General features: G+C 55.5%; 1 protein-coding gene across 1 annotated transcript; it reads left to right on the forward strand.

The window, feature by feature from the left end:
- The first annotated feature begins 349 nt into the window (after nt 1-349).
- ANAPC7 (anaphase promoting complex subunit 7) lies at nt 350-18,221 on the forward strand. Its single transcript, XM_078881853.1, has 11 exons — nt 350-651; nt 1,698-1,881; nt 2,881-3,000; nt 4,298-4,409; nt 5,876-6,029; nt 7,532-7,674; nt 8,579-8,696; nt 10,115-10,311; nt 11,085-11,309; nt 13,541-13,691; nt 14,738-18,221. Exons 1-11 carry the CDS (start codon nt 551-553, stop codon nt 14,943-14,945), a joined length of 1,713 nt encoding a protein of 570 aa, XP_078737979.1. The 5' UTR covers nt 350-550; the 3' UTR covers nt 14,946-18,221.
- Nucleotides 18,222-21,344: the final 3,123 nt, after the last annotated feature.

Raw genomic sequence — 21,344 nt, forward strand, 5'->3', positions numbered from 1 at the left:
GGTGGGTGGGGGGGGTCGTGGATAGGGGGGGGGGTCGGTGGGTGGGGGGGGGTCGGTGGATGGGGGGGGGGTCGGTGGGTGGGGGGGGGGGGTCGGTGGGTGGGGGGGGGGGGTCGGTGGGTGGAGGGGGTCGGTGGGTGGGGGGGGGTCGGTGGGTGGGGGGGGTCGTGGATAGGGGGGGGGTCGGTGGGTGGGGGGGGGTCGGTGGATGGGGGGGGGGTCGGTGGGTGGGGGGGGGTCGGTGGGTGGGGGGGGGTCGGTGGGTGGGGGGGGGGGTCGGTGGGTGGGGGGGGTCGGTGGGTGGGGGGGGGCGGCAGTGAAGGACCCCGACAGCAGTTAGAGCCGCCATCTTGGGTAGGGTGTGAGACGCCACTGGACGAGTCGCGGCGTCGTCTGAGCCCTCCCCCCACTTCCTTCCACGACGTCTCGACAATTAAAACACCGGCGGCCGCGTCAATCAACTTCGAGTTATAGACACACGCGGAACGCGCGTATCGATCCCCCTTATCGCCGCGGTACACGAGGAGAAGCAGCAGCAGCAGCAGCCACCATGAGCGTGATCGACTACGTGCGGGAGATGCACTCGGCGGGCCTCTACTCGAATGTGCGGCTCATGAGCAGCCTCCTCATCACGTTCAGCGACAACAACCCGTACGTGCCTCTATTAACACACACACACTACTACTACATACTGTGTGAACGTTGTACACCTCTGATGCACACAGCCTGCTAATCACGTTCAGCAACAACAACATCTACTAACACACACACACTACCACTACATACTGTGTGAACGTTGTACTACAGGACACGTGTGATGCACACAGCCTGCTAATCACGTTCAGCAACAACAACAACTACTAACACACACACACACTACTACCACTACATACTGTGTGAACGTTGTACTGCAGGACACGTGTACTGCACACAGCCTGCTAATCACGTTCAGCAACAACACCTACTAACACTCACACACACTACTACTACTACATACTCTCAACGTTGTACTGCAGGACACGTGTACTGCACACAGCCCATGTTCGTCCACGATTATACTACGGCTATGTAAAACTGTACTGTACTTGTACAATATATTTTAAAAAAACAAAGTTGATCAAATATAATTCTAAATTGGCTCAAGACTTCCCGTAAACCACGTCATTGTGTCCACTCTGAATGTGTCATCTCGGCCTCAAATGAGCACCTGGTGCAGTGTGTAGTAAGCATCGCCACTGGGGAGACAAAGGCGGTCGGGCGTAGTCCTGGCCACCCACCCCCTCGTGTACCGTTCCGGCCTTAGTAGGTGCTACTCGCTAACAGCACTTGCCCACCAGTCTGTTCAAGACTATACGGGGGATTTTTGTCTTTGTGCGTGTGTCACCCCGTGTCTCCGCGTGTGTCCCCACCACAGGGAGCTGCTGTCCCCCGGCGTGCACTGCCAGATGCTGGTGTACCACGTGGTTGCCTGTCTCTGTGTGTGTGTCCCTGTGTCAGCCAGTGTCTCCGTGTGTGTCCCTGTGTCACGCCGTGTCTCCGCGTGTGTGTCCCTGCGTGTGTGTCCCTGCGTGTGTCCTGTGCGTCCCTGCGTGTGTCCTGTGTGTCCCTGTGTCACCCCGTGTCTCCGTGTGTGTATCCCTGTGTCACCCAGTGTCTCCGTGTGTCAACCCGTGTCTCCGCGTGTGTCCCCACCACAGGGAGCTGCTGTCCCCCGGCGCGCACTACCAGCTGCTGGTGTACCACGCGGATGCGCTGCACGCCGAGCGCGAGTTTCGCAAGGCGGAGGCCACGTACCGCCAGGCGCTGCAGCAGAAGAAGTTCCTCGGCAAGTGTGTACGGGTTCGATCCGGGGCCGGGGCCGCCGCTCCCCCACCGCCACAGGTGAAAGATCGCCAGCGGACATCGCCACCGGTCACGGCTTCCGCTCACCATCTCCCCCACCATCACCACCGCCGCCACCACCACGGATAAAACACCACCACCCCCATCGGCACCGCCACCGCACCCCCCGCCACAGGAGAACTCTCTCCACCAGACATTAACGCCGCTCTACTACCGGCTCCCATCATCACATCCCCACCATTGCTAGCGCTGTACCCCAAGGAAAGGTGAAATACCACCGGCTGATGTCTACGCTACCACCACGACCTCCGTCTGCACCACTGCTGCTGCCACTGTGTGCTGTGTGTGTAGGGGCTGCCTATCTACACACGCACACATTCAAGTTGTTTGTGTGTGTGTCGCTGCTCGCTAACAGCACTTGCCCGGACAGTCTGTTAAGGCTGAAACGGGGCTGGGGGGGGGGGGCGGATTCTATGTCTTTGTACTTTGTGTGTATGGGTGCACAGGCGGTCTCCGGCCTACGACGCTTATATAACGACACCATGGATCGATTTGCGAAGCAGAAACTTGGTTCACGACGCATCTTCCGACACGACTCGGCAACACACTTGGACAGCATCGGTCTGGTTTCCGATGCGACTTTGGCTTGGAGATGTTGTTATTCCCAAGTGATCTTGTGGATTTTACCGATGAATCCCCGTTAAAGAGGGTTCGATTCACGACAATCCGATTTTCGAGGACAGGGTTTCCAGGTACGGATTGTGTCGTAAATACGGGGACCGCCTGTATACACGACGACCCGAGTTCGATTCCCGCTCACAGCCACCACCAGTGACGACTATCCGAGTCGGTTCTGGACCTCCGCTAGGTTGACTGGGCCTCAGATGAGTACCTGGTGCGGTGGGGAGACAAAGGCGGCCGTGCCATGCCGGCCTTCATAGGTGCTCGCTAACAACACTTGCCCCACAGTCTGTTAAGGCTACACGGGGAATATTTGTCTTTGGGTGCGCTATAGTTGTGCGTGCTGTGTGTGTGTAGGGGCTGCCGTCGGAGCTGGAGGTGAAATACAAGCTGGCCGATTGCTACATGAACCTGCGTCAAGATAAGGATGCCATCGCTGTGCTGGACACGGTGCCTGCCAAGCAGCGCACGCCCAAGGCATGAGTGCATCACACACGCACCACGCACGGACCACACACGCACGGACCATGCACATACCACACACGCACCACGCATGGAACACGCACGGACCACGCATGGACCACACACCATGCACGCACCGTGCACACACCACGCACACACCACGCACACACCACGCACACACCACGCACGCATTCGCTCACGCTCGTGCACATACACTCGAACGCGCGCACACGCACATCATCAAGAACGGCCGCAATTTGCCACCAAGTGGCGGAGCTTGTGGCAGGCTAGGTGCACGTTGAGGCTTTCGTGTGAAGTGTGGAATGCTGGCTGCTGGTAGGAAGTCCCGGAACAGACCCAAGGCATTGTGGGTTGGTTGCCGAGATGACCGTGCCCCCCACTGTGCTAAATTGCTGCGTGGTGTCCCCCACACATACACGTGTATGTGTGGGGGGCGCCACGTTGGCCAGATGTTAACGACCTTGCCTGGTATACAGGAGGTCGTGGGTTCGATCCCGCGCCTGCTGCCTGTATATTTTGAGTTTGCATGTTCTCCCCGTGGTCGTGTAGATTTTTCTCCAGGTGCTCCAGTTTTTCCCTCCACATTTAGAATCAACGTCACGCGTTTAGGGTGTCTGGCTGCTATAAATCTCCACATGATGATAATCCACTTTTATTGAGCTATCATTTGTGGCCCGGTCACTTCTAAAAAGAGCCTTATAGCTCAGTGGGCCATACCTGGTAAAGTAAAAATAGTTAAATAGTTGCGTATACAACACTCTCCTAATCAATTTAAGAAGCTCGTCAACTTTAATTTACAATCCCAACTTTGTTTTTGTGTTGCCGTTCGCGACTGTGTTATGGTCTCGGCACGTTCACCGCACCTCCGATTCGCACGGTCGGCTACGTACGGAGCGAAGATAGTTCAACAGACGTACGCCGATTGACCGTGACGATGCACAAGTGTGCGGTGCCGGGTCTGTTCACGTTCGTTAGCGTGCTGCGCTACGGACCCGGCGACCCGTGTTCCATTCCCCACTCGCAGGCAACATCAGTGACGAATATCAGAACTGATTCTGGGCCTCCTTTAGGTCGACTCGGCGTCAAATGAGTACCTGGTGCGGCGTCTGAACATCAGCACTGGGGAGACAAAAGTCGGCCGGGCGTGGTCCTGGCCACACCAGCCCCCTCGTGCGCCGTGCCGGCCTTCACAGGCGCTGCTCGCGAACCGCAGCACTTGCCCCAACAGTCTGTTGAGGTTACATGGTGGGGGGATCTTTGTCTGTCGTGTGCTTTCACCCCGTGTGCTCAGATCAACATGACACTCGCGGGGCTGTATCGCAAGACCGGGCAGGAGCGGTCGGCCATCACCTGCTACAAGGAGGTGCTGCGGCAGTGTCCGTTAGCCCTGGAGGCCATCCTGGGTGGGTGCCGTGTGGGGTTGCGTGTGACTGTCCACGCTACGCGGCGTGCTTTGATTCGTCAAATCTCCGCCGTCGTTTGTTGTTTCCGTCGCGCCTCGCACTTGCGCGGCGGGTCTCCAGGTGCCGAAAGGAGCCTTCGCATTGCGCGGTGGGCACACCTGAACGCACGTGACGGTCGGCGTCGACGACGTTGGAACACACACGCTAGCGACGTTCCAGGCGGCGGGGGGAGATTCGCGTTGCAGAGTGGCCTAGGGCGAGCGTGGGGGGCGTTGATGAGTAGGTGGCGGGTCACAGTGGCGGTGCGTGCGCGCGTCTGGCTTTGCGGTAGATGATTGTTGGTTGCGGAGTTACGCAACCATCAGACTGATGTTTGGGGTGCCATCCTGTGTGTGTGTGTAAGAGTTGGTGTAGCAGGTAGCGCGCCGCACTACGAACCCGGCAAAACTCGAATTAGATTCTCGCTCACGGACAACTCCAGTGGCGATTATCTGAACCAGACCTGAGGCCTCCCCTAAGTCGACTCGGCCTCAAATGAGTACCTGGTGCAGTGTGTAAACGTCGCCACTGGGGAGACAAAGGCGGCCGGGCATGGTGCTGGCCACCCACCCCCTCGTGTGCCGTGCCGGCCTTCATAGGTGCTGCGACTCGCTAACAGCACTTGCCCCAACAGTCTGTTCAAGCTACATTGTGTGCCGACGTAGGGCGAGTGGAGTCGCGACGTTGGGGTTGCCGTTATCGAGTAACGCTTGACGGGACGGTAGGCGGCCATGGGGTAAGGCTGCGGCGTGGACACCGTGCAGGAAACACAAATTGAGCGTGTGGGAAACGGGGTGGGTCCCATGTCGTGGCGACGAAGCACCCCGGCACGCAAGCGTGGGGCCGGTAGGCGGACGGACGGACGCTGGGACCGGTGGCCACCGCAATAAGAAGGTCGAGAACCCAAGGGCAGAGGTCGCAAACGAGTTTTGATTCCGTACCCGGCCGCACCAGGGTCGCAAACGGGTACCCGTACCCGATACCCGGCCGTACCCGTACCCTACCCGTACCCGATACCCGGCCGTACCCGTACCCTACCCGTACCCGTACCCGGCCGTACCCGTACCCTACCCGTACCCGTACCCGGCCGTACCCGTACTTTACCCGTACCCGGCCGGGTACGGGTAGGGTACGGGTATCGAGTACCTGATTGCGACCTCTGGGATGAAGCCATGTTGCAGGCGCGGGTGGGTTGATTCTAGGAACTTGAATTGTGAGAAGAGACAAGACGTTGGGAAATGAGTGACAAACGGTGACTCACCAGTGACTCACGGCCTACCCGTACCCGGCCGCACCAGGGTCGCAAACGGGTAGCCGGGTATCGGGTAGGGTACGGGTATCGGATACCCGGTTGCGACCTCTGCCCAAGGGGGGGGTTCATCGGTGACGCCGTCACGTCCTCTGCCGTGCGTGTGTGCGTGGAGCAGGCCTGCTGTCGCTGTCTGTGAAGGGGGCGGAGGTGGCGTCGCTCACGGTCAACACGCTGCAGGCCATGCCCTTGCTCGAGTGGCTCTCCATGTGGATCAAGGCGTACGCGTTCGCCTACGCGCGCGACTACCCACGAGCCATCACCACCTTCTGGTGCCTGCTCTCGCGCTCGCACGTCCGCACGCGTCCACGCACGCATGTTCACGTGTGCACGCACGAGCACTCGTACACGCACGTGTGTGTACGTGTGGTAGCATTACGGCTTGCGCCGGTGCGCTGTGAACCCCGGCCACCCGAGTTCAATTCCCGCTCACGGCCAACACCGGTGATGATTATCCGAACCAGTCCTGGGCCTCCCCTAAGTCGACTCGGCTTAAAAAATAGTACCTGTTGCGGTGTGTAAACATCACCACTGGGAAGACAAAGGCGGCCGGGCGTGGTGTTGGCCACTCACCCCCTCGTGTGCTGTTCCTGCCTTTATAGGTGCCTGCTAATGGCACTTGCCCCAACAGTCTCTGCAGGATTTGTTTTTTTTCGATTTAAAGCTTTCGTGACTGCAGGGATTCATCTTATTGGTTTTTTTCGATAGTCACGTAGAAGGGAAATAATAAAATAATAAAAATAAAACATAATAAAATACAATTCTCACGACGTTTCGGCCACAACGCAAGCAGCCGTCCTCAGGTGAAGAACAGGTCTGTCGGAAAGACAGCGTCTGAATGAACACCATCAAGCTTGGCAGCGTACATTTAAGCTGGGTAAGCAGTCTATGCAGGCTGTACGGGGGATATTTGTCTTTGGTTCTCTCTAACAGCACTTGCTCCAACAGTTTGTTGAGGCTATACGGGGGGATCTTTGTCTTTGGTGCTCTGTAACAGCACTTGCTCCAACAGTTTGTTGAGGCTATACGGGGGGATCTTTGTCTTTGGTTCTCTATAACAGCACTTGCTCCAACAGTCTGTTGAGGCTATACGGGGGATCTTTGTCTTTGGTGCTCTGTAACAGCACTTGCTCCAACAGTTTGTTGAGGCTATACGGGGGGATCTTTGTCTTTGGTTCTCTATAACAGCACTTGCTCCAACAGTCTGTTGAGGCTATACGGGGATCTTTGTCTTTGGTGCTCTGTAACAGCACTTGCTCCAACAGTCTGTTGAGGCTATACGGGGGATCTTTGTCTTTGGTGCTCTGTAACAGCACTTGCTCCAACAGTCTGTTGAGGCTATACGGGGGATCTTTGTCTTTGGTTCTCTCTAACAGCACTTGCTCCAACAGTCTGTTGAGGCTATACGGGGGATCTTTGTCTTTGGTTCTCTCTAACAGCACTTGCTCCAACAGTCTGTTGAGGTATTCTTAAGGTTTTTTTCGGTAAAGTCACGTAGGTAAAAAATTAAAATTAATAAAAGTAAAATAAAATAAAAAATCACGACGTTTCGGAGGCAACACAAGCTTCCGTCTTCAGGTGGAACCGTCGTGATTTTTATTTTATTTTAATTTTATTTTACTTTTATTAATTAAAATTTTTTACCTACGTGACTTTACCGAAAAACCCTAAGAATATGAATCCTTGCAGTCACGAAAGCTTCAAATCTAGAAGTCTCTTGAGGCTAAATGGGGGATATTTGTCTTTGTTTTTTTGGTCTCGCCTGACCCGCAAGCTCTCTGGACAAGCGCATGCTTCTCAAGGACAACGTGGATCTGCTCACGAGTCTGGCGCGCACGTACTTCCGCAGCGGGGACAGGAAGAACGCCATCACGCGATTCCAACAAGCGCAGATCCTCGACCCGTACCTCATCAAAAGTGAGCCTCCCCCACCGGCGGCGTCGGCTCCCGCGTCGCAGAGCTCGCAACCGGGTACCCGATACCCGTACCCTACCCGATACCCGGCTACCCGTACCCAGCCGGGTACGGGTACCTGTTTGCGACCCTGGTGCGGCCGGGTACGGGTACGGGTAGGCCGTGAGTCACTGGTGAGTCACCGCTTGTCACTCATTTCCCAACGTCTTGTCTCTTCTCACAATTCAAGTTCCTAGAATCAACCCACCCGCGCCTGCAACATGGCTTCATCCCAGAGGTCACAATCAGGTACCCGATACCCGTACCGTACCCGGCCGGGTACGGGTACCCGTTTGCGACGCTGGTGCGGCCGGGTACGGGTACGGAATCGAAACCCGTTTGCGACCTCTGCCGCGTCGTCCCCCACACCGTCTCTCGCTGGCCTGCGGCGTAGCAGCAAACCACCGATCAAACTGCGCGCTCGGACCAATTTCATCGCTCACATCGCCACAGTGGATATTCCTCTCCGGCGCTGCCATCTCGACCATCGTGCCATTGGCGAACCGTCGGACAAAGACGGTGGGCGCATCGCGCGCTTTCAGAAGCGCCTCCTGCGCTCTCGTCTGGAACGCTCTCTTCCGATACTCTTAGGTTTTTTCGGTAAAGTCAGGTGGGTAGAAAATTCAAATAAATTAAATCACGACGTTTCGGAGGCGACACAAGCTTCCGTCTTCAGGTGGAACCGTCACAGCACAGGGAATCTCAGTCCTCCGGTACAACCACGGCAGTGACGTCAACCGCCATTAAGTGTTTGAATGACGGCCGTCGTTGTGCGTGTGTGCGTGTGTGTGTGTGCGTGTGTGCGTGTGTGTGTGTGTGTGCGTGCGTGCGTGCGTGTGTGTGTGTGTGCATGCGTGTGTGCGTCCAGGCTTAGACCTCTACGGGTACCTCCTGGCCAAGGAACGTCGCTTGGAGGAGCTGGAGAAGCTGGGAGTGAGACTCTTCGGCATTTCGGACCAGCAGGCGGAGCCCTGGGTCGTCATGGGGTGGGTGCACGGCTCGCGCGACGCGCCCATCTCATCGCGGCCATGCACAACAAGAGCAGGGCGCCGTGTATAGCCGCGTTGGCAGCAACCCACACTCCCTGGCAACAGGTTGCGAAACACCAGACCAGACTGAGAACGGCTGAATTAAATCGGCACGCGGAGTATCGCGGGTTGTCGTCGACTAGAATGGAGCCCGTGCTCTTAGTCGTGGCTCGGCTCTGGCTTGGTTCAGCCGCTCGGACGCTTATGAAGACGAGCGAGCGAGTGGCTCGGCCCGGGGCTCGGCTGACGGAACTGCTGAGCGTGGCTGGGACTGTGGTCTGATCCGTGGCTCAAGTTGAGCGTGGCTCTGACCCGACTCGATAAGCGTGGCTCTGAGCCGTGGCAACGTGCGGGCCCGATACGTCACGCTGTGATGCACATGTACACACACGCACCGTCAACATGTCGGCCAAACCCGGTTATGAAAAGCAGAGGGATTGAAAGATGGGGAACGGGCTCGCTGTACTTAACTACATTTATAAAAACGCTTTGACATGCACGATGGTACAAAAACATCCTGTGGCATGGGCCGAGATGGAATGGGCGCGGTGGTTGTTATAAATATGAGGACGCGGATGATGCGTGAGAGGAAAGGGAGGTGAAGATGACGGGATGAGCGAGTCGATGGAGGGATGACCGTGAAGACGGGGGGAGGGTAGTCGGTGACGACGCGGGGAAGGTGTGGACGAGGAAGGGCGAGTGAGGACAGATGACGTGGCTTGAAGGAGGAGCGGAAGATAGTGGGAGCGAGATGTCCATTCCAGTGCAGAGGGGCTATGAGCGAGAGGCAACGGAGCCGTGACGGAGCACAGGGAGGAGGGGGGAACGGAGGGAGACACCTTGGACTGTGAACACGGAGAGCGAGAAGGAGCGTAGAGAAGTGAGATGAGAGAAGCGAGGTAAGAAAGGGGGGGGGGGGGGGCGAGATCAGAGGTCGCAAACGGGTTTTGATTCCTTACCCGTACCCGGCCGCACCAGGGTCGCAAACGGGTACCCGTACCCTACCCGATACCCGGCTACCCGTACCCGGCCGGGTATCAGGTAGGGTACGGGTACCCGATTGCGACCTCTGGGATGAAGCCATGTTGCAGGCGCAGGTGGGTTGATTCTAGGAACTTGAATTGTGAGAAGAGACAAGACGTTGGGAAATGAGTGACAAACGGTGACTCACCAGTGACTCACGGCCTACCCGTACCCGTACACGGCCGCACCAGGGTCGCAAACGGGTACCCGTCTACCCGTACCCGGCCGGGTACGGGTAGCCAGGTATCGGGTAGGGTACGGGTATCGGGTACCCGGTTGCGACCTCTGGGCGAGACTGCCGGCTGCATTTAACACCGGTGTGGCCGACCCCGCACCTCCGCAACCCCCGGCAGCTACTACTGCTACAAGACGAAGAAGCACACGCGCGCCGTCTACCTGGCGGCGAAGGCGATCCAGCTCAACGGGGGCTGCGTGCAGGCGCTGCTGCTCAAGGGCTCCGCGCTGCGCGCCATGGGCAAGCTGCACGAGGCCGTGCTGCATTTCCGCGAGGCTCAGCGGCTCGCGCCCAACCGCCTCGACTGCTACGAGGGTGCGCGTGTGCGCGTGTGCGTGTGTGTGTGTGTCTGTGCGTGTGTGTGGGGAGCGGTAGTGTAGCGGTTAGCGCTACGCTGCGCTACAAACCTGGCGACCCGGGTTCGATTCCCGCTCACGGCCAACATCGGTGACGATTATCTGAACCGGTCCTGGGCCTCCCCTAGGTCGACTCAGCCTCAAATGAGTACCTGGTGCGGTGTGTAGTAAACATCGCCACTGGGGAGACAAAGGCGGACGGGCGTGGTGCTGGCCACCCACCCCCTCGTGTGCCGTGCCGGCCTACGTAGGTGCTGCTCGCTATAACAGTGCTTGTCCCAACAGTCTGTTAAAGGCTATGCGTGGATCTTTGTCATTGTGTGTGTAAATAAATGTGTGTGTGTGTATAAATGAATGTGTGTGTGTGTATAAATGAGTGTGTGTAAATAAATGAGTGTGTGTAAATAAATGAGTGTGTGTTTGTGTAAATAAATGCGTGTTGTGTATGCAAAGGAATGTGTCAATGAATGTATGTGTGTGTGTAAATGAAAGAATGAGTGTGTAAATTGGCACAGGTGGTGCATGGCCCAGTCATCTCGGTCAAGTCAACCCATGGCGCCTGGGTCTGTCCCGTGACCTCCTGCCAGCGGGCGTTCGACACTTCACGCGGCCTTTAAAGTGCACATGGCCTGGCACAAGCGCCGCGATGACATCACCGCCACTTAGTGACAAGTGGCGGTTGTTGTTGCTGTTGCAAATGAATGTACGTGTTGGTGTGTGTGTGTGTCGCAGGCCTGGTGGAGTGCTACCTGTCGCTGCAGCGCACGCGCGACGCGCTCAACCTGGCGAACGCGGCGTGCAAGGCGCTGGGCTGCACGGCGCCCGTGCTCACCATGTACGCTTGCGTGTGGCTGCACGAGACGAGCAGCACCGACAAGGCCCACGGACTCATCGACCGCGCGCTCGCTCAGCAGCCGGACCTCATCAAGGCGGTCATCATGAAGGCCGAGCTGCTGCGTGAGTCGAGACCACCACCACCTCGCCGCAGTCATCATTGTCATCGGCGCATCACACGCGCACACAGATATATGCACGCACGCACACGCAGGCCAGAGGTCGCAAACGGGTTTTGATTCCTTACCCGTACCCGGCCGCACCAGGGTCGCAAATGGGTACCCGTTCCCTACCCGTACCCGATACCCTACCCGAAATGAGTGACAAACGGCTACTCACCAGTGACTCACGGCCTACCCGTACCCGGCCGGGTACAGGTAGCCGGGTATCGGGTAGGGTACGGGTATCGGGTACCCGGTTGCGACCTCTGACGCAGGCTCCTATACACACATTTACACTTCCACACCGGGAGACCAAGTCAAACGGGCCACCTCTGGATTGCCGGGCGACGTTATGAGGTTCTTAAACTCCCCCTGGCCGCCGCCTCTGCCCACCCGGTAGCGCAAATGGGGTTCACCGCAGCCGTGTGTTCGACAGGTCCACGTGTGGTGGGGGTTAAAGTGTGGGTACTCTCACGCCTTCGCAGACGTCTGGCTAGCGATGTACCCCTCTAGCGGTGACCCTCCCGGTCTGCCAGCAGTGGCGTGAGCGAGCAATTGCGGGGCTTTTTAAAAAAAAAAATTCATTTTTTTATTTCATTTTTTAGGTGTAGCCCTGTGAGCCATTCGGCTCTTGAATCGGGTGCAACAGCAACAAACAAAAAAAACAAAAAAAACATGAACAAGAAAACATCCTAAAGTGACTATGTGACTCAGTGCAAACAGAGAATCCAAGAAAAGACAGCAAAATATTGCAGAAAAATCACCGTATACCAACACTGTGCAAAAATCCCAGTGGGATGCAAGTCAAACAACAACAACAACCACAAGACAACTTAGATCAAGGCCATCAGTCTAACTCTGTACTACAACAAACAAACATGGCCAAACCGAAAAACTTTTCGAAAATCACCAAAATAAAGCCATTAAAGCAATGAAACAGTGCAGGTCATAGGAACTGTGACCGAATTTTCACAATAAACGACGTAAACAACATGTATTACCAAACTCTGCAGCCATATCTGGCTGCATGAGTGCGCCTTTACCATTGTCTGCAATGACCTTTTAACCCCTTTTCCGTTCCGAGACACACGCGAGTTGCAGGGTGGGGGGGGGGTGGGTGTCCCGCTCGCCCCAGAATCTCGGAACGTGCAAGCGGCTGGGCGTTTATTTTATTCGGAGAAGCGTAGCGTCGTTGTGCCGTTCCGCCCTCCTCGCGGAAGCCTCGGTACCGACGAGGTTATTTTATCTTCTTGGTTCTTTCGGTAAAGTCACGTAGAAGGGAAATAATAAAATAGTAAAAATAAAACATAACAAAATAATTATCAATAAAAATAAAACATAAAATAATTCTCACGACGTTTCGGCCACAACGCAAGCAGCCGTCCTCAGGTGAAGAACAGGTCTGTCGTGAGAATTATTTGATTGTTTTATTTTTATTATTTTATTATTTCCCTTCTACGTGACTTTACCGAAAGAACCAAGAAGATGAATCCCTGCAGTCACGAAAGCTTTAAATCGAAATTTGAGGTTATTTTATTTGAGTTTTTCAGTACATGGGGAACGTACGTCATCGAGTAAAAACTGGCGACGTACACGAACATCATCGCAATGGAAGGGGGTTAATAGAGGCACGTGTTTAGATTTCACGGCGATCAAATTTTCGTTACCGCCGATCGTACAATTGCCCAAAAAAACCAGCAGAACAAAAACTAGACGGAGAACCTCATTAAGCCCGCTACACGTGTCATCGCCATTCCCAGCGTCAGCACCCTCCCCCCCTCCCCTTGCTCCGGGAGTAAAGTGTGAACGTCATGCGCGCTGTGTGCGTCAAACCACCCATTGCGGTAAAAGCCGCGATGAAAGCGCCAATTAAGATCGGCGAATTGCGTTGCTGGTGGCGATGGAGGAAACGTGAGCGGCTGTGTACCCCACCAATACCTCCTCTAATTTTATGATTATTCAGCAGCAGCAGCAGCAACAAAGTCGTTGGCAGTAAATGTCACCGGTGCTTACGACTCTGATTCGCACCCGCCGCGGGATGTGCAGCGGTGAATTCTGCAGGGCGTTCCGACGTCGCACGAGACAGCCCCGGTGGCGTGCTAACCACTTACGCCGCTGCGACGTATCGTTGGATCTTCACGCTGATTAAAACCCGCCCCCCGCCCCCTCACCTTGTCTTCCCCCTCCCGTTAGGTCGAGACCAGAAGTGTGAAGAGGCAATGGCGCTGGTGAGGGCGGCACTGACGAACCGCAGCGTGGGAATCTTACACCGCATCCTCGGAGACTTCTTAGCAGCCATCAACAACACACAGGAGGCCATGGACCAGTACAGCATCGCACTGAGGTGAGCACCTGCAGAGGGCTCCAGGAGACCGGGTCTCGGGATCGGAGTCTGGGCTGAGACTCGGCTCCAGGAGACCGGGTCTCAAGGTCGGAGTCTCAGTTGAGACTCGGCTCCAGGAGACCAGGTCTCAGGGTCAGAGTCTGGGCTGAGACTCGGCTCCAGGAGACCGGGTCTCAGGGTCGGAGTCTCGGTTTAGACTCGGCTCCAGGAGACCGGGTCTCAGGGTCGGAGTCTCGGTTGGGACTCGGCTCCAGGAGACCGAGTCTCAGGGTCAGAGTTTCCGTTGAAACTCGGCTCCAGGAGACCGGGTCTCAGGGTCGGAGTCTCGGTTTAGACTCGGCTCCAGGAGACCGGGTCTCAGGGTCAGAGTCTCGGTTGGAACTCGGCTCCTGGAGACCGGGTCTCAGGGTCGGAGTCTGGATTGAGACTCGGCTCTAGGAGACCGGGTCTCAGGGTCGGAGTTTTGTTTGAGACTCGGCTCCAGGAGACCGGGTCTCAGGGTCGGAGTCTCGGTTGGACCAGGTCTCAGGGTCAGAGTCTGGGCTGAGACTCGGCTCCAGGAGACCGGGTCTCAGGGTCGGAGTCTCGGTTTAGACTCGGCTCCAGGAGACCGGGTCTCAGGGTCGGAGTCTCCGTTTAGACTCGGCTCCAGGAGACCGGGTCTCAGGGTCAGAGTCTCGGTTGAGACTCCAGGAGACCGGGTCTCAGGGTCGGAGTCTGGATTGAGACTCGGCCCCAGGAGACCGGATCTCAGGGTTAGAGTCTCGGTTGAGACTCGGCTCCAGACTGGGTCTCAGGGTCGGAGTTTTGTTTTGAGACTCGGCTCTAGGAGACCGGGTCTCAGGGTCGGAGTTTTGTTTGAGACTCGGCTCCAGGAGACCGGGTCTCAGGGTCGGAGTCTCGGTTGAGATTCGGCTCCAGGAGGCCGGGTCTCAGAATCAAAACCAAATTTCGTCCCATATTCAATGTCTCCCCTTCCCCTCTCCCCAATAAACCCCTGTCCCTCTGCCACCCCCTCCCTTCTCTCCCCTCCCACCCTCCCGCAGCCTGGATCGGAGCGACAGCAGGGCGCTAGAAGGGATGCAGCGGCTGGAGCGGGAGGAGGGGGGCGGCGGGGCGGAGGGGGTGTCGGGGGAGGACGACGGGGACGACGTGGAGGGGATCAGCGGCGAGGACGGCGAGGGGGAGCTCGAGGTCAGCGACACCGAGACGGCGCCCTGGGCCGAGCACGAGCAGTGGTTCGGCATGCAGTGACACGCGGCGACGCATGCACGGTGACACGCGGTGACACACACACACAGCGACACACACGGTGACGCACGCACGGTGACACACAGTGACACGGGGTGATGCTCGCACAGTGACACTCGCCGACACGCGGTAAACACGCGGTGACGCTCACACAGTGACACTCGCTGATACACAGTGATATTGAAACACACCGTCACACTCACCGACACACACGGTGACACACACGGCGACACACACACTGACACACAGTGATATTGATACACACCATCACACTCACCGACACACACGGTTACACACACGGCGACACACACACTGACACACAGTGACACTCGTTCACAGTGACACTGACACAGTGATATTGATACACACCGTCACACTCACCGACACACACGGTGACGCACGGTGATGCTCGCACATTGGCACTCGCTCACACAGTGACACTGACACACAGTGATATTGATACACACCGTCACACTCACCGCACACACGGTGACACACACGGCGACACACACACTGACCCACAGTGATATTGATACACACCGTCATACTCACCGACACACACGGCGACACACACACTGACACACAGTGATATTGATACACACCGTCACACTCACCGACACACGCGGTAAACACGCGGTGACACTCGCACATTGACACCCGCTGACACACGCACACGTGACGACACCAACGACAGCCACAACAGCCGCCGATTCGCCACCAAGTGGCGGTGACGTCATGCCGGAGGCTAGGTGATGCACACAAAGACACGTTGACACCAACGCACATTGACACGCAAGCAGTGTTGCAGTAAAGCACAGCGACACACAGACGGCCACGGCTTGCCGTGCTGTTCTTTGCGTACGGTCGGATCGCGCGCCCTCTTAACTGCTGGGCGGTATGGGCAGCCTCTGTTGCCGGGTCGTGATAAACACATCACAACGAGGCCCATGTGAGCCTGTGGGGAGGCTGGCCGTTACCATCTGGAGGGATGACAAATTGCTAACAGTATTCCACCGTGCGGGAAACATCTTAGCGTTACACAAATGTATTTATATCCACACTTCCTGTTCTCGTATTCCGTGGATGTTTTCACATCACATTTGGGGCTTCCCCCCCCCACCTCACTAAATCAATGTTTCAAACGCACTGCAGTGGCTTTTAGTGAAATGCTACCACGGTGAGCTTGTTATCATGCCTGTATGTGATCCGGAGATGGAACATTTGAAGAAAATTCTTGTTAACAATTGGGGGGGTGGGCGGGGGGGATTTGCCGATTGGCTAATTTTGGTCGATTGGCTCACGGGGACCACATGGGAAGCCCTCCCACTGAACTAGCTCCCCCAACTGGCTGGTATTAAAAATAATCACTATTTATCCTCATCCATTGCGTCCTTTAATGCGCTCGCTTGGAAGGCGTTGCGAGGATGTGTACATATGTTGCTGGTCTCGAGCGGGATTAGATTCGTCATCGTCGGCTCCTGCCGGACGGCGTGCCCTCGTCCGCGCCACTTGGGCGCCGTGGTGCCCCACGTTCTAAACTCGCTCCGGCGCACGAGCCGATCCCCTTCCGCTCCATCTCCGCATTGTGGGCGTTCCTGTTGCAAGCGCGTTTCCCGCTTTGAGCCGCCCGTTGCGACATCACCGGTCTCATTCGTCGTCCCTCTCGGCGACGCGTTCTCGCCCGAGTCCACTTTTGCTTGTCTGAGACTCGTCAATGTGAGACGTCTCCGCTTCGCGTTTCCTTCCCGTTTCCTTCCCGTTTCCTTCCCGTTTCCTTCCCGATTCCCCGAGCGTTCGCTCTTGCCCGCCCGTCTCTTGGCGTCGATTCCAAGCGTGCGTTTGGCCGCCGCTTCTCAACTTTTTTTGTTCCATTTGTATTCGCGAGCCCACGATTGGAATGCCACGACAGGAAAAAATGAGCATCGCCCGCGTCGGTTTTGGAATTTGTGTCTTCTTTTATGCCATTTCGATCCCAGTCTGCGATCAGTCCTTCCCTCTCGGTACACATTTTGTCGTTTTGCATACGCGCTTTCTCCCTTTCTCCAACGCAATATTGTCGCCCAAAATTATGTTGCGTCTGCTGAGCGTTCACGTGCGCGATTTCGGTTTCCATTTATCCCAACAACTTCCCAAAACCTCCTTTTTATTCAAAATAGCCAGCGCCAATTTTAGCGAAGAAAGCGGATTGCGTATGCAGGCGAACAGCGACTGCGAGCGACATCAAGGCATGATCCACCACCACACGGCCCTTCGTGTGTTATACATCGGGGTTGGGGAAGCGATGACCCACAGCCGGGCTGGGAACATCAACTCCGCTCCACCCGAGAGCCTGCTTTGTTAGCGGGTGGCTCAACAAACTCGCACATGAACCCAGGCGCTCAACCAAGGCAGTGTTCAGTGAAGTGTTTGTCCGTCTGCGCTTCTCCGCGCGCGCGTCATTGCCCGCTGCCGCCGTACGAAGACTCTGCCCAAGACAGAAACGGTTAGATTTTGAAGCTTTCGCGACTGCAAGGATGCATACCCTTAGGTTTTTATCGGTAAAGTCACGTAGGTAAAAAAATTATGCTAAAATAATAACAAATCACGACGTTTCGGAGGCAACACAAGTCTCCGTCTTCAGGTGGGACCGTCACAGCTAAATTTACTGTATCAAGTGAAGAGAAATCCAAGAGAGAAGATCTTAAATACTCGTATTTAAGATCATGGGGTGGTGGTGGAGGTTGTGGGTTTAATAAGATCTTAAATACTCGTATTTAAGATCATGGGGTGGTGGTGGAGGTTGTGGGTTTAATAAGATCTTAAATACTCGTATTTAAGATCATGGGGTGGTGGTGGAGGTTGTGGGTTTAATAAGATCTTAAATACTCGTATTTAAGATCATGGGGTGGTGGTGGAGGTTGTGGGTTTAATAAGATGTTAAATACTCGTATTTAAGATCTCGTATTTAAGATCTTGTCTCTTGGATTTATCTAAATTTAGCTGTGACGGTCTCACCTGAAGACGGAGACTTGTGTTGCCTCCGAAACGTCGTGATTTATGATTATTTTATTATTATTATTTTTACCTACGTGACTTTACCATGGCTCATTGCAGAGTAACGTCGTTTTTCCGAGGCTCTTACCGTCGCCAGAACGCATAACCCTCCTCCCACTGTTAGGTCACGCAGCTGTGTGACTCTGCGGTTTTCCTGTCTCGTTTACGACGCTTCGGGGAGCATGTACCTTGGACGAGCCGGAACGCACGATATTAGCGTTGTCTTAATTGAAGTCTCGTTGCGGGGGCGGGCGGGCGGGAAGGGGTGGGGGCGCGGGGGGGTTGTTCTCTGTGTCTTGTGAATCTTCACGTCTTTGACATCAGCCGTGACAGGTATCCCAAACCTTTGCCGAGAATTCTTAAAACGGTCCGACTTGCACAACCACGGCACTTTGTTTTAGCTTGTGGGGGGCGTGCGAGTGAGTGAGCGAGCGAGCGAAGCGAACGAACGAACGAGTGGTTCTCTCCATGCCCCTGTGCCAGAAAGCGGAGCTTGGAGTGAGAGCACGCGCGAAACTCGCTCGACATTCGGTGCAGACTTCGCGACGCGTGGCACGGCGGGCTGATCGCAGAGGGGGGGGGGGGGCGACGTGCGCTTCCCGGCGGCTTTCTTCATTTGACGTGAAAACGGTGTGCGCCATGGTCACCGACTCCACCGCTCGGCGAGGTTGAACCGTCGTCGGCTCTTATACGAAGTGAGCCTCTTCATCTTCTTGGTTCTCTCTTTCGGTCAAGTCACGTAGAAGGGAAATAGTAAAATAAAAATCAAACGTAATAAAATAATTCTCACGACGTTTCGGCCACAACGCAAGCAGCCGTCCTCAGGTGAAGAACAGGTCTGTCGGAAAGACAGCGTCTGAATGGGCACCACCAGGCTTGGCAGCGTATATTTAAGCTGGGTTAGAGGGGGAAGAGCGCCTTGCGTTGTGGCCGAAACATCGTGAGAATTATTTTATTATGTTTTATTTTTTATTATTTTATTATTTCCCTTCTACGTGACTTTACCGAAAGAACCAAGAAGATGAATCCCTGCAGTCACGAAAGCTTCAAATCGAAGTGACCCTGTGGAGGGGGTGGGTTGGGGGGGGGGAAATATTCTGTGAAGTTGTGACGCTTAACCGTTGGGACCAGGGCAGAGGTCGCAAACGGGTTTTGATTCCTTACCCGTACCCGGCCGCACCAGGGTCGCAAACGGGTACCCGTACCCGTACCCGGCCGGGTACGGGTAGCCGTTCCCTACCTGTACCCTACCCTACCCGAAATGAGTGACAAACGGTGACTCACCAGTGACTCACGGCCTACCCGTACCCGTACCCGGCCACACCAGGGTCGCAAACGGCTACCCGTACCCGGCCGGGTACGGGTAGCCGGGTATCGGGTAGGGTACGGGTATCGGGTACCCGGTTGCGACCTCTGGACCAGAGGGAGGGGGTGGGGAGGGCATCACTGTAATTGCTCTGAAGCGTTATCACCTTTCCTGTCGAGATGCGAGTGCACTTTACAACCAACCCTCTCGGGGCCATCGGCATCGTCCGTTGTGGGCGCGATGGATAATCAACGTTTGAGATTCGCGGCTGTATTGCCACGAAGATTGCCGCATTCGACGGTTTATAGGACACCCCAGGAGAAACTCAGATGCAACGCCACAACTATTAACCGGGCGTCAATCAAATTGGACGCATCTGGTCACGCGCATGCATAGCCCCACGGTGTTACAGGATGCACCCACCCCCCCCTCGCCGCCACGATTTGCACGAAAATACAGGGGGGGGGGAGGAATGTGTGTCTTGTAATCCGAAGATTGTGATCAAGAGGAGTAACTGGACGGTTGGCCAATTGTGCCGATTGCATCCAAATTGAAACTACTTCTTGGGAGCGATGGGTTTTAGGGGGTTCAAAGATGCCCTCCTTGCTTGCTCGCTCGCTCTCTCTCCCCCTGTCCACACCGGATCAAAGTGTCACACACACGAAGAAGTTGTGCGGGTTTTTTGTTTGTTTTTACAAAAGGGAAGTGCGGAGTGCTGCCTTGTTTACTGTGCTGTTTTCTTCGTGACATTTGAAACCCTGGTCGGTCGGTCGGTCGGTCGCTGCGCCCGTTTGTTGCATCTTAAACCGCGAGTTACACGTTGGTATAATGAAATGAATGTCCGTGTAATAAATTTCTTTTTATCGCTTTGGCGAGTGTGGCGTTGTGACATCTGTATGCGTGTGAGTGAGTGGCGTTGTGTTTCAGCTGGCAGTCCCCTTCATCATCATCATCGGTGAGCTCCTCCGGCAGGCGAGGCTGCGTTGGCCACGTAGCCAACATGCGCGCTCAGCCACTGCATGCCCAAGTAGCTTCTGTTAAGGAATACAGAAGGGCTGCTGCTATATGCTGCTATATGTTTTACCTACGCATATTTGTACCATCATATTTGACGGGTACTAGTCTATTTTACAGAGTTGTTGACATCCCCAGCGTTTAACAGTGCTGCTAGTTTTTGGTTTTGGAAGCCAACATCGGCCGTAATTCTTGCGGAGGTCCTTAACAGAGGTCGCAACTCGCAAACGGGTTTTGATTCCTTACCCGTACCCGGCCGCACCAGGGTCGCAAATGGGTACCCGTACACGGCCATAGACGCACACTGCCCATAGACTCAACACTACCCATAGACTCAACACTGCCCATAGACTCAACACTGCCCATAGACTAACACTGCCCATAGACTCAACACTGCCCATAGACTCAAGACTACCCATAGACTAACACTGCCCATAGACTCAACACTGCCCATAGACTCACGCTGCCCATAGACTCAACACTGCCCATAGACTAACACTGCCCATAGACTCAACACTGCCCATAGACTCAACACTACCCATAGACTCACACTACCCATAGACTCAACACTGCCCATAGACTAACACTGCCCATAGACTCAACACTGCCCATAGACTCACACTGCCCTGAGACTCTCACTGCCCAGAGACTCACACTGCCCAGAGACTCACACTGCCCAAAGACTCACACTGCCCATAGACTCAACACTGCCCATAGACTGACACTGCCCATAGACTCTCACTGCCCATAGACTAACACTACCCATAGACTCAACACTGCCCATAGACTCACACTGCCCAAAGACTCACACTGCCCATAGACTCAACACTGCCCATAGACTCAACACTGCCCATAGACTCACGCTCCCCATAGACTCACGCTGCCCACAGACTCACGCTGCCCCCCATAGACCGAGTCGGGAATCGAACTGGGGCTCTGTCGTCTTGCCGTGCGAGACACGAGCGTTAACCACTGCGCCACTCATCCGCCCCAAGGATTTCCCTGCCTGGTCTTAAAACTCCTCCGCTTTGTCGTCTTGGTGTGCCAGA

This window comes from Lampetra fluviatilis, chromosome 63 (genome assembly GCF_964198595.1).
Source record: "Lampetra fluviatilis chromosome 63, kcLamFluv1.1, whole genome shotgun sequence".
NCBI lineage: Eukaryota > Metazoa > Chordata > Hyperoartia > Petromyzontiformes > Petromyzontidae > Lampetra > Lampetra fluviatilis.